Below are 14,426 nucleotides of genomic sequence, written 5' to 3'. Positions count from 1 at the left end.
ATACACAGTTTATTGTATATATAAAAATGAGACAATAGGACTGCAGTTCTGTGAATCTCAGCATCAGTGACTGTGTTCCCAATTAAAGCCTTACTCCACTAAAGGAGATGCATTTCCCACCCCTCTGGGTCTCATGTGTGGGTCTCACTGGGTCTTTGGTCCAGTTGCCACAGCCTCTGTTTCTGTCAGAAACTATTCCTGCTTCTGCATGGTGAACCTCAAAAATGTATTGACAGAGGCTCTGTTCTTTGAAGTGATGCTATTCTGGTTCTGAGAGAGTGTGGGATATTTAATGTAACTGACTGATGACAGCAACTTTAACTGTTGGTATCGAAAAAGTGTGTGTGTGTGTGTGTGTGTGTGTGTGTGTGTGTGTGCGTGAGTCTTCGTCTTCTGCAGAAGGCATGAATTGCATTCTCTTACCATTTTAATCGATGACACAGGTCCAATGCTGTTCACATATATGTCAACATCTATGACGGTTGGTTTAACTGCAAAAAAAGAGAAAAGGATATGATTAATATTTAATATATTCTGACATTAAAAATCATTTATCTGGGTCCAATAACACTTTTCCATGTGGATCAGGTTGAATAACAGCCAAAGGAATAACAGTCCAAAAGTCAATGTTGATTTTGTGGTTCCAGCTGTGTCCAAGGCACTTGTTTTGCAAAGTTGCTGCTAACCTTTATTATACTGATTTATGCTCAACTTATGCATCAAAAGAGTAATTGTCAAAGAGTGCCTATCCAGTGTTGGGTCACAGTAGTATGGAGCATATCCTAGAAGCATAGAGAGTGAAACATGGTAGAACCTGGATAGGATGGCATTGAATCACAAAGAAATCTCAAACAGTCATTCACTTCCATGTGCACACTCTAAGAAAAACACAGGTTTAAAATTTCACCTGAAACCCATGTCTTTGGTTTGATATTTTGATAAAAACCTGTACAAACATGGGGACAGCATGTAAACTCAGCACAGACTCAGTCAGACTGGAACCTAGAGCCAAATCAACAATCCCAGAGCTGCGGCACTAGTGCTACATGCTGCACCACCATTCCAACCAATTTATAAGAAAGTCTCTGCATACCCAGCTCAGATTTGAAGATTCGAATTTCAAATCTTCAAGCAGATGGTGTTTTCTGTGGAGAACACACATGCTGGCAAAATTATGTATTCATAATAGATGAGCAGTAACCTGTGGTCCATTACTATCTTCAATGAGTATAGCCCCAATTCTAGATGGCTTTGACTTCGGGGGGGAGTGTTATAGGTGTTGTGACACATAATGGGTGGGCATATCTTTACTTACGAAAGACTGAACTGTGCGCCAGAGGGAAAATTTGCAGTTATACTCTCATGACCAACAAACAGCATGCATGGTTTGTTGGGTTTGCTCGGTTTGCTCATATGCAGTAATACAGCTGTAGAAACACCGTACAGCTCCCCAGACCCTTACAATCAAGCACTACTAGAAGTTCTTTTTTTTTGTTCTCTGCTCCCCAATGCAGTAAAAACCCATTTTAAATTAGTCCAGTATAATCAGAATTGTGCATCATCTAAGCATGGCCATTGGTATTTATAGGTAACTTAGCTTATGAATGGGGTTAATGGTAGTGAGACAGTTTTGCCTTAACTCTTTTTGCCCTTAGGACAGAACAATAAACGTGACGGACAACCACGAGAGAGAATTTAAATTAGATTTTTAGAAAGAATAGCTTTTTTAATATTCATTTCTTTACTCAATAACCTACTTGTATTACTTCTGGCAGACACCCTCATGCAGAGCGATATATACAGAGAATATGATTCATGCAGTACAAAATGCAGCGGTGATCAGAACGCATCAAGCTAATGGTTATCAGAAACTTTATGTTTCACTTCTGATGAACAATGAGTGTTTACATTGACTTTACAGGGAGTTTACATTGTTGCCTGAGTCTGGAAAAAAAAAAAGCTTCATGAAAGTTGTTTTCTAGTCCGAACAGAGATAAGGCAGATCTTATGAGGGAGATGGAAGACACTGCACTGGTCCAGAGAGCTCCTTTGTTGACTCAGCTCAGTTAGGAATAACAAGAGAGAGCATCGTTTTGAGTCATTAAAATAATTTGCTGTGTTTCTCTGGACTCTCAGTCAGACTCATTTGGTAGAGGAATTGGAGATCAGAAGTACTAGTCTCACTTTGGTTACATGGGTACCTTAACAATGCTGGCAAGGAAGGGAACGTTCCATGATCAACTTCTATATGAAATGTTTTGCTTCAAGTAATGATATAGCCAAACCACTCCTGCTACTCCTTTGCCTTAGAAACCAGGAGTCGGATTCGACGAAACGGCACTTCCATGGGCGATACAGCACTGAAACACATTTACTCACAGTTACTCAGGTGACTTGCATAGTTGTAGTTCAAGCTGGCAGGGGGCTAGCTGTTTGAAAGGTGTGCTACACAATTGTCCAGGTTTGTTGTTAACATGTAACTTCATGGTAGAGTATCACACTTCTTATGTAAATGATTATTGCAATTTTGCGTTATATACTCGCGCTTGCAAATTCAAGAAAATTTAACAATAAATGTTGTCAGCCCATGAAATGAGAGCACAAAGTGTGATATTTAATTGTTGCATTGTTGTTGATTTGCATTTAATATTTAATACAAAAAATAGTGATACTCACTTATACCTGTTTGCGGTAACACGTTCATGTGGTTTAAATAATGTAAATGGCTAAGTACTCCAAAATAGCCATGAATGCCTTTTGCAAAATGCTTGCGGTCTGGCTCTCTTGCCTTACTGCAACCCTCCCCTTCACTTTCACTAACTCTATGACAATTTATGAAAGAAAATGTTGTTCACAGCTTACCATCACGTATATGCTGTGCTCGCACCTCTCAGCTCTTCTGACAAACCAATCTTTCTATCTGCCTAGCACCAAAAAACAAGCTAGGAAGATGGGCTGCTTTTAAAAATGGGACATCAGAGGTGGGTCTGAGTGACTCACACACTTTTCAAGTCCGGGATAAATCAAGTCCGTGTCAGGTCAATAAAAATTTGTCTCAGTCAGGTGACTAGTTTCGTCACAGGCCTTCCTTCTCATGTTCATCAGATTGAGATGCACGGGGAAAGCTTCAGAATCCACAAATATAAGGCAGTAACACACAGCAGTGCGGGTTACACTCACCTCCAGAATTATCGGCTGCACCTGACGAGCAGATAAGGTTCCAGTGTTGCTACAGACTTTAAATGGACTGAAAGGAAAGAGGAAAGGGACTGTGGAAGTACACAAGATGCCATAGTAGTGGTGGTGCTGATGGTGATGATGTCTTTGTCTTCAAAGTTCTTGTTTATGTGTGATTATGTTGGTATGGTTATGCTCTTGGTTTTATGTTCTAATGAAAATCTGCGAAGATCGAGTCTTGATCACATACCAAACCCAGCACTCCCTGGCGTACCACAGAGGTATTGCACAATTCATGCTTGCATGGCTAAAGGCATTGCCATTATTTACAAGTTCTATGCACTGGTCAATTAATTCCTGTGATTTTCTAGTCTGCTAGTCATTTCACTTCAGCACTTTTCAATTATTATAAAACATGATTAAAGGTCACCCTGACAATCTTGTCAATCAAAGAGTAATGAATGTCTTACAACGAAAACTTAACATAATAGAAATTTCCACCTTCCTCAACCCTTCAGCTATATATGTCTGGAAATGTATCCATTAAAATATTCCTCATATTTTGCAGAAGAGATCCAAGTGCATTTTAGAAGACCTTGTACAACCTACAAAGGTAATGACATACTTAGTACATTATAAGGCATTTAAAGTAACGAAATGAAAAAAAAAAAATGTTCCTGATCAACAGACCACTGGAATTACAGGTTCAACCTATTGTGAAAATTCAGGCCGAGAACATTTTGCTCATTCAAGTATAATAAACCATTGATGGACTGTGACTGTCGGTGCATGAAGACCCCAAGCAAGTGGTTTGTAGTGGTAACAGGATCAGAGTGTGCCATTCACAGCTGACTGAATGCTTTTATAGAGCTGTATGATTCTGGTGTGACCACCCCTTGGAGTAGAGCAACCGCTGGAACCAAGAGAAAGAATTCAGAGCCTGGACTGACGCTGGAGTTAGACTTGACACCTGATACTGTTCTTCATTTCAAAGGACAACAGGCTGGAGCGTACAGGAAACATGGAGTCCCTGTAAAAGAAAGGACAGACTCTCCTTTACGTTCTAAAGAGGTTCAGGTAATTTAGGGTATGCAGGACTCTGTTGGAGATGCTCTGCTAGTCAGTTGGCAACCCCACAGGATGCCAGCAGGATTAACAAGTTCATCAGGAAGGATGTCTCCATCTGGGGAGTGAGGCTGGACTTCCTGGTTGGGCATCTTGCGCAAATGGGCACTAAATAAACTCTGTCATGGACAACAGTTTCCATCCTCTGCACACCTCCTTAGTCAAACACAAGAGCATTTTCAGCAACGGGCCAGTCCAGCTGCAGCATTCCAAAGAGGTCATTTCTAAAAGCAGCCATCCGACTCAACAATGAGCCCTCACTCTGCCTGGGAGGTAACCTCTTAATGACTGCGTGGCACTTAGCTGATCTGTGCCATCTCGATTCATCCTTCACCACCTTACTTCGCTTAGCCCTCTCTTGTGTAAATACTTGCTAGTTTTTTTACCTAACCTTACCTCATTAATCAACTTACGTATCTCTGTTTCTTCTATGTATGTTTGTATGCATGTATGTTGTATGTCATACACAACCAAACGGAATTACCCTCTGAAACTAAAAAAGCTTCATTCATTCATTATTTACACTGACCCTACTTCTCCCTTCAATGCACCCTTTCAGATAACATAACAAGCAAGTCCTTATATTGGGATAGATGTCCAACAAACACACACCATGTCTACAACCGCTTGTCCCGAGCAGGGTCGCAGCAAGCTGGAGCCTAACCTGGCAACACAGAGCGCAAGACTGAAGGGAGAGAGGACATACCCTGCATGGGATACCAGTCTACCGCAAGGCACCCCAACAGCACTCGAACCCTAGACCCACCACAGAGTAAGGTCCAGTCAAGGCCGCTGCGCCACCGCACTGCCCTAGACATCCTATAGTAAATCAAAAATACAAATAAACTTGATTATACATGACAATTTTGGCTTGCATGTGTCACGTTGAAAATGTTCACTTGATCGGATGGAACTAATCCTAATTTCCTCTGCTACATGGATGTACTCCTCTGGTGAAAATGCCATTGGAAAAAGACAAAAAAGTCTAGAAAATCCAATCTCCCTTCTCAAAAGATCCAAAAAAGAATGTTTATCAAAAACGAATAGCAAACAATTGTTTTCATCATCCAGAGAACTTGTTCTCACACCACCTGATGTTCTCTGTGCATTGGAGCTTGGTTTTGTCACAACCACAGACCGATAGACAAATATAATTAAATAGGAGCAAGAAGAATAACGTAGTGTGATCCTGGTGAGAGATTACTGAGGCGCATGACCAGCGTCACTCCGGCACCAAGGCACAGCTGTAAGCGACAAATCTCCCATCTCTTAGAGCTTATCAAAAACTGCTTTTAATGGGACTCCATAAAAGACACAGAACGCATTTTCCATTTCGACTTGCAGATTACATTTTAATAGATTTCCAGCCTGGCTCTTGCTTTAGCTCTTTTGCCACATTTAGGGGTGCTTTCACTCTCCTGAAAAGTATAAATACAATAAGGAAATATGAGGAGCAAATTATGTCATATATTTCCATGTCCCCTAATTGCAGTATTCCCAATATGTCAATGAGAGGACATGGGCATATTTCCTAGAAATGAAAAAATAACAGTAATGAATCTTTTGAACACTGGATTTATTGGAATAAGGAACCTGATAAAATTACATTAAATATGCAGCTTGTTCATAAAATTAAACTTCTGTTAGATAACATTTCTTTCAGACTGAAATTTAAAGTTTACAACACTCCTTTGATTTCAAGCTGCTTACCTTGAGTTAAGACAAAATTTAGACACATAAAAACTTCCCTGAGTCAAAGGAGCTAAAAGATCACTGCCTAGAAGACATGGACAGAGGTTACAGTATTTGTTAAGTTAGGCGGCATAGTGGCACAGCGACTAGCACTGCTGTCTCACAGTGCCTGAGTGGTGCGAGAACACATGGGTTCCATCCCTGCTCAGTCTGTGTGGAGTTTGCATGTTCTCCCTGTGTCTGCATGGGTTTCCTTCGGGTGCTCTGGTTTCCTCCCACAGTGTAAGTAGTGTATCTAGCAGTGTAAGTCATCTTGATGAGTAAGGTGTGTGGGCTGATAACACTACATGGAGTTCATTGGAAGTCACTTTGGAGAAAAGTGTCAGCTAAATAAATACATTTAAATATGTAATTACTGCTCTTTACAGCTCTTAACCTTAGACATAAATAAATAAACACAGACCTCAGGACACCAAATTTACTAGAATAGTGTCTTAACTCGATTTACCAACTTCATGTTAAATAGGACTCACTGAATACGTAACCAAAACCAGAGAACAAAAAAATTTTAGGACCACCTATCACTGATCATGCGTTTCAGCTAAATCATTCTTACAGGACATGGAACAATTACTTCATTTTGCACTTTCATTTCTGGGCAACATTTCACACTGGGAACTCTGGTGTTTATTCGTCATAAACCAAAAGCCTGACAACCTCAAACGTTGCCACTGAAGGGCTCTAATGTACCAATATAGCAATCAAATGAAGTTCGTCTTGGCTAGCGGTCCACAAATTTCATTACACTCCTAATAATCAGACAGGGTGCTCTGGGACTTCAAAATATTTCCAGAGTGTAAAGTGAACGTGACCATAAATTTACCTTTGACCTCCACAGGTCATGGTGCTGTAAGAATTATTTCCAAATGTAATAGGGTTTGTATTCCAGTGGATAGCAATTCCAGAAAAACAGAATACAGTTCGGGCTTTTTCCTACATTTGGATGCCTTCAGCCAGCTCCCTTTGGGCAAACACATGACAATGTATTAACTGTAATATAACCCAATTTTCAAATAAGACACAAACTAATCTGCATATTTCACCATACTTGTTATTCCAAGAGGGGGTGCGGTGGCGCAGTGGGTTGGACCGCAGTCCTACTCTCCGGTGGGTCTGGGGTTCGAGTCCCGCTTGGGGTGCCTTGTGACGGACTGGCGTCCCGTCCTGGGTGTGTCCCCTTCCCCCTCCGGCCTTACGCCCTGTGTTACCGGGTTGGCTCCGGTTCCCCGTGACCCCATAAGGGACGAGCGGTTCTGAAAATGTGTGTGTGTGTGTGTGTTATTCCAAGAGCAACAATTGGAACTGAAGGTGAGCACAAGGCTGTTAATCTGAACCCCAGCTAGGTATATATTCAAAGTATGGCATTTTTCCTATCTTCATTGAGTTAGTATTCATTCTAAGTTTTGCAGATAATTATGCAGATAATACTTTGTTATCCTGAACTATAGCGCTAAAGGCAAAAGAGTCTTTTTCAAAAAAGAAAATTTCCATGCTATACCCAAATGCCCTTGGTTTCACAATGAATCAGCAGTAGGCTGATCATTAATAATTAAGCTTGATGTTTAATTAAAAGACAAAAATTAAAATGTTCCATTCTTATTATTATTATTATTATTATTATTATTATTACTGAATGTTCACAGAGGGTTGCTTTAAGAATAATTTTTTGAAAATTCATTTTTTAATTGAAAGCCTAGGCCATCTGATTAAATCATCCTTTGCTATCCATCTAATTAATCTCCCTCATTAATCAGATAGTTGCTCTTGATGTAGCAATAATTTGAGGAACCTTTTAATGATGGCTCAATGACATTCTGTGTTTTCTCTGTCAATAATTTTCTCTGCATCACACAAAGACTGCAACAGGTGCCATTATAGTCTTCACTCAGCTCCTCTGGATGTGTGTTCCTGTGAATTTCCTGCACTTGAGGAATCCAGAGAAGCTGAGCATGATCTGGTCTGAAAGAACAACAGGTTCATAATCACTTCTTTCTCTCTCACCATTGCAGTAAATAGGTTCTTAATATTAATCAGTCATTAGGGAGATGTGCATTGGTAATAAACTGAGGCAACAGAGACTCTCTCAGAGCAGAACAATTAAAAAAGAGACTTTTAGAACTACAAAAGCAATTCCAGAAACCAGCAACTGAAACCAAAATTAAGCATCATTTCCCAGTTATTTAGTGTGTTAGATATTCTACGTACAGACAATTATCCAGAAAACAAAGTCTGCAGTCCATTGATAGATACCTATTTTATGTAAATCGAATGACCAGTGTTCTTTGCAAGAGGAATTAGACCACTACTTACCTAGAGAATTAATTATTTTACCTGCTTAATTTCATTAGTTTGAACACTCTTTCCTTCTTCATACAGCATTGGGATAATTTAAAATAACTTCAGACTTTGCTGATATTCTCAAACCAAGTATTCCTTATGTTAAAAAGTGAATTTCAGCCAAAAATGTAAATGAAGCATTAATAAGTTTTTTCCAAATAAGCAAATGCTAAATGCAGTCATTTTCACTCGTTACTGGGGGAAACTGCCCAGGTCTTGCTTTCTGTCCAGCTGTAACCTCTAAAACTGCTGCATCTCCTGTTGACAGACAGCAAAGGATGCCTCCACTAATGTGTGCCAGCAGACACCACGGGAAAAACACACATGCATATATGACCCCCGTACACCTAGCCGCACTTAAAGTGAAATGTTACAGTGAGATGCATGTCTTCATTCTAATGTGTTTACTTTATCTCAGTCAACAGTCTGTCGAAGACCATGTACACCCACAAGATCACAGGATGTATGAACAACATGCAATGATAAAGCAGTCATGGAACTGATAAAATGCTTTATATCTGAGGTTTCATCACTGATATGAAACATAACATTTTCTCACACATTTCTATACAAGATCATACTAAAATGCAGAAGGAAAAGAGCTAAATGCACTAAGATTTGAGAAGGGATATTCAGTAATCAGGGGGGCACAGTGGTGCAGTGGGTTGGACTGGGTCCTGCTCTCCAGTGGGTCTGGGGTTCGAGTCCCACTTGGGGTGCCTTGCAATGGACTGGTGTCCTGTCCTGGGTGTGTCCCCTTCCCCTCCGGCCTTACGCCCTGTGTTACCGGGTAGGCTCCGGTTCCCTGCGACTCCATATGGGACAAGCGGTTCAGAAAATGTGTGTGTATGTGTGTGTGTGTGTGTGTGTGTATTCAGTAATCTGGGTTACAGTGAGTAAACTGGTGTTGCCAGGTGGATTCACTTTAGACCCATGACTACCGGAGGGGGTAAACTGGAAGTCCTGTTCCTTGACAGTTGGGTAGTTGGCCCTCCCCACACTGGGACAAAAGAAAAAAACACTAGTGATATCACAAGAAAGCCCCAGCTCCACATATATCTTGGTTAGATAGATAAATTGTTGTGCCAGACATCTGGATCTAACTGGACCTTGGCTTCATGAACATTTATTAGAATGAAATCACTAAAAAAGGTTTCCTTTTAGGGTTTGTCAAAGTGGTGTAGAGAGGGAAGTCAAAGATATGAAGATTACTTTGGATGATATGTAGACCAACAATTTTTTAACCTGTTTATAATTTTTTGAACAAATCATTCTCTGGCTCTTTCCTCAAACTAATGGTCAGTTAATATAATTGAAAACACACACACACACACACACACACACACACACTCTCTGAACCGCTTGTCCCATACAGAGTTGCGGGGAGCCGGAGCCTAACCTAGCAACACAGGACCTAAGGCGGGAGGGGGAGGGGACACTCACAGGACAGGATACCAGTCCATCACAAGGCACCCCAAGGGGGACTCAAACCCCAGACCCACCAGAGAGCAGGCCCTGCTCCAACCCACTGTGCCACCATGCCCCCCTATACATATATATATATATATATATATATATATATATATATATATATATATATGTATACACAGTATAAATGTAGTCACACAACTATAATTTCCCTACAACTACAGCACAAAATTTTAAACTTTTGCCAGCAGCTTTATTCCTTTGTATGAGACTGTTGCTTGTATAATCATGTCCACATACATGGCTCTGATTAACAGATTGTACTGCAAAGTGTGGTCTTTTGACAGTCCAAGTAAGTGTGAGGTTAAAGTTACTTTAATGCAGGGAGCCTACTAGGGAGGAGATCCGCAAGGCCATCAAACTGCTGAAAAATGGCAAGGCAGCTGGACCTGACAACATTCCAGCAGAGAAGTTGAAAGCTGACATTGAAACTACACTGGAGATGCTATACCCTCTTTTCAAGAAAATCTGGGAGGAAGAACTTGTCCCAACAGAATGGATGGAGGGATACCTCATCAAGCTACCAAAGAAAGGCGACCTCAGCAGCTGTTCCAACTATAGAGGCATAATACTCCTGTCGGTCCCAGGCAAGGTGTTTAACAGGATCCTCCTCAACAGAATGAAGGACACAGTTGACCAGCAGCTCCAAGACCAGCAGGCAGGATTCCGGAAAGAGCGATCCTGTACAGATCAAATAGCCATGCTGCGTATCATATTGGAGCAGTCAATAGAACTCACCACTCTACATAAACTTCATTGACTATGAGAAAGCCTTTGACAGTGTAGACAGAGACACTCTGTGGAAGCTGATGAGACACTACGGAATACCAGAGAAGTTTACCAACATCATCAGGAACTGCTACGACGGGATGGCCTGCAGGGTGGTGCATGGTCAGCAGCTCACCAACGCTTTCCAGGTGCGAACAGAAGTTAGACAAGGATGCCTCCTGTCACTATTTTTGATCCTGCTTGTGATCAACTGGGTGATGAAGACCTCCACAGCTGAGAAGCGACTTGAGATCCAATGGACACCTTGGGAACAGTTGGATGACCTGGATTTTGCAGATGACCTCGCCCTTCTCTCACACACCCACCAGCAAATGCAGGAGAAGGCCAGCATTGTTGCAGAGAACTCAGCACGAGTGGGTCTCATCATCCAGAGAGAGAAGAGCAAGATACTGAGGGTCAATGCAGGCAAGGAGTCTCTGATCACACTTGAAGGTGAAGTGTTAAAAGAGGTGGACAGCTTCTCCCACCTAGGCAGCATAATCGACAAGCAGGGTGGGACAGACGTCAACGTCAGAGTGAGAATAGGCAAGGCAAGAGCAGCCTTCCTGCAACTGAAGAATGTGTGAGGGTCCAGAGTTCTGACAGTCAAGACCAAGACCTGAATCTTCAACTCCAACGTAAAGTCAGTCCTACTTTAGGGAGCAGAGACCTGGAGGACCACCGTCACCACCACAAAAAAGATACAGACATTCATCAACAACTGTTTGCGACAGATTCTGAGGATCCAATGGCCCATGATCATCAGCAATCAAGAGCTATGGCAGAGATCAGGACAACAACCAGTAGAAGAAGATATCCTGCAAAGACGCTGGCGATGGATCAGCCATACCCTGCGAAAGCCAGCTTTAGACACTACAAAAAGAGCCCTCACGTAGAACCCCCAAGGCAAGAGGAAGCAAGGCCGGTCAAAAAACACATGGGGACACCACCTGGATGCAAAAGCCAAGAGGATGGGCCACACCTGGGGACAACTGGAAAAACTGGCCCAGGACAGAGATGCCTGGAGAGCCCTTGTCGGCGGCCTATGCCCCAGGAGGGGTAGTAGGCATAAGTAAGTAGTAAGTTGGATGATATACCTGAGTAAAATATTAAGCAGTGAAACTGGATATTGTGCTGATCTAGGTTGCAAAGTTTAGTAACTGCTTTCCCTCAATTTTGTATGAACCCACACTGCACTGTCCCCTGCAGAGCACTGAATAACAGACCCAAAAGGGTCTTTTTATTGTTTCACACAACGCTTGTGCTCAGTAGCTCTTACACTGAGAGTATTTTGGGCAAATATCTCTTAATCTTGAATTGCTATGGCAATCTGGTGGGGTTTTATCATGTTGCATTCCATTTAGAAAATTACTTTTGAAAAAGCATCATTGGGTCTGGCTTTGCATTTCTACAATTGAACAGCAGTCATTTTTGGCATTATTTATCCAAATATGACAGCAACAGTTTTGAATTCATTCTTAGCATAATAGAAAAAAATATCTAATGATGTATTCTGTTATTTTCTTACTTGGCACTGTCTTCAGTGGCATCAAAATATGCAACAGTATTAAAGTTCTATTTTTGTACAAGTATTGAATATGGCATCAACATATTATATTTGCTCTTCCCACTTGTGTAGACCAGCAAGAGTTATGTTTTATCATTAAATGCTGATTTTCTTGAATTTGTGGGGACATATACATTATGCGAAAGACAACAATGGCACTCACATCAGTTTCCTATGGTATCTGAAAAAGTGAGATATTTAAACTAATACAAAGAATTTATTGTATAACACTGCAGAGCTTTTGAGGGGCAGATGCAGGGCTTTCTGAAACAGAGAGTTATGTAAACCTCTGTGTTCTTTTTCAGGAAAACATATGTACTGAGTGCAATGAGCTTTGATGCTGAAGATGAGAAACGGGCACTGTGTGAACAGAAAGCTGCAGTATTGTGAATAAGGGTTCACCAGCAATCCCAGCAATCACAGATACAGGTGTACAACCATGTTTGGTTGATCACCATGACATGCACACAGGTGAAAGTATCAGCCTGCCATGCAGATATACCAGTAAGACACCAACTCATTCACAGAGAAGTCTGAATCCTCCAAGTTCCTTCTTTAGTAAATAATAAAAGCACAGCACAGTGTTTCCTGAAACTGACTGACATATGCTAGCAACTACAAGCCCAGTGCCTATAGCAAACTGCCATGTGGCATAGGGTTATCCCATATCAAACAACTATTCGGTATCAGGACTTGTGTTGTGGATAGTAGCAAGGGAATGATCTAACGCATTTGAATCTCAGCAGTCAGTTGCTACACCCGGTTAGGCATTGGAGGGATTTCTTAGCATAGTATCAAAGGTACAGACGATCCCCGGACTCCTTGCATGATGCTTAGTCAGCGTTCCCACATGACATGTGGGAATTGTAGTGGAGGATTCCTGTACTGGACTGAAAAGAGGATGACCCACTTTGGAGGATTCCCCCTATACTAAAAGGGATCTGACATAAGAGGGAAAACGCTTCAGGCACAACGGCCAACAGCCTCCCTCGGAGTATTACTGCATGCTCATCTCACCACGTACAGTACAGTTATAATAAACCCACACACGGGATGGAACATCACGCTTCATTTTAACGTATGCTGCCTTGCCAGATGAACAAGTTTTATACTTCAGGCAGTCAGTTTTACGGTGTGCAATAATACCCTGAAAACACACTGCAGTTGCTCTGTTTATTCAGTTTATTTTTAATAATTCTATCCATTTAAATTGCATGGCCATGATTTTTTTTATTTGTTTTGGTAAAAAAACCAAATACACTGCTACTTTCGTAACGCATACCGCTTTATACAGTATTATGTGGAAAAACTGAATGTACCTGGGAATCTTACATCTGTTTCCAAATCCATTCTGCTGCTGAGGTAATGTTCTTTTTGTATTGTTCTTGGAGATGTATGTCATTTTGGAGAAAAGCATCCACTAAATGAATAAATGTAAAAATAAACATATGACAACCAACACCAAAACAATAATGAGTTGCAGTTATGTTTCTTTTTCATAATGTTTTAAAATTTGTAGTGAACCTTGCACGCTTGCTGCAGTTTTTGGGTTCTTAAGTATATTGCTCCAGATCAACTCCCATTACTTGGAAAAGTTTTCTTATCGCCTCCTTCGCAACCATTAAAGGGCAACCCCATAGGTTCAGTGTCTCAAATCCAGAATCTGCAGTCAATACTTTCCTTCTGGAATGAATGTCTGCAGGGATGTTGCCAGTGCAGTGCACATGAATGTCCTCTTACCACAGCAGATCCTCCGAATGCCTTCCCTCCAGTATCCTTTAACCAACAGAGTTCCTTAACCTTTCTTTAAGAGCTGCCTGCAAGAAATTCAAGATGCTGCGTAGGCCAGAAGTCAATAGTGTTTACGGGGACACAAAGCAGCTGAACGGACCCACAAGAGAGGTGTAATATTTAACACTTATAACTTAAAATAATTTTCTTCATGTCTATCTCATTAACAAAACAAAAAATGCACAATGTGGAATAACGTTTTTTTCTTAATCCCACGCTTTTCTAACAAAATGAAAACTAAAATAACCTTGTACTGTGTTGCTCAAGTCTTTTTTGAAATAATATTCCTTTTTTTAAATAAAAACCTGGCAATGTTCTGATATCCTACATAAATATCGCCACAAATAAGCTGAGATCCATTTGAGAGCATACAAGATGATGAATGTAGACCGAGAGTACACTTGGTACACAGGGACAAACT

At 41.1% G+C, this 14,426-nt stretch overlaps 1 protein-coding gene across 2 annotated transcripts in view; it reads right to left on the bottom strand.

The window, feature by feature from the left end:
- LOC108920501 (gamma-aminobutyric acid receptor subunit gamma-3-like) overlaps window positions 1–14,426 on the bottom strand; it is a 58,086-nt gene that overhangs the window by 41,735 nt on the left and 1,925 nt on the right. For both annotated transcript variants that reach the window (XM_029258042.1, XM_018729281.1), the window contains one exon: window positions 424–491. In XM_029258042.1, coding sequence (XP_029113875.1) covers window positions 424–491 — 68 coding nt within the window. The remainder of the gene's footprint in view (window positions 1–423; window positions 492–14,426) is intronic.

Source organism: Scleropages formosus, chromosome 14 (assembly GCF_900964775.1).
Source record: "Scleropages formosus chromosome 14, fSclFor1.1, whole genome shotgun sequence".
Lineage (NCBI taxonomy): Eukaryota > Metazoa > Chordata > Actinopteri > Osteoglossiformes > Osteoglossidae > Scleropages > Scleropages formosus.
The sequence above is the reverse complement of the archived record's forward strand: the minus strand, read 5'-3'. Positions and strand labels throughout refer to the sequence as shown.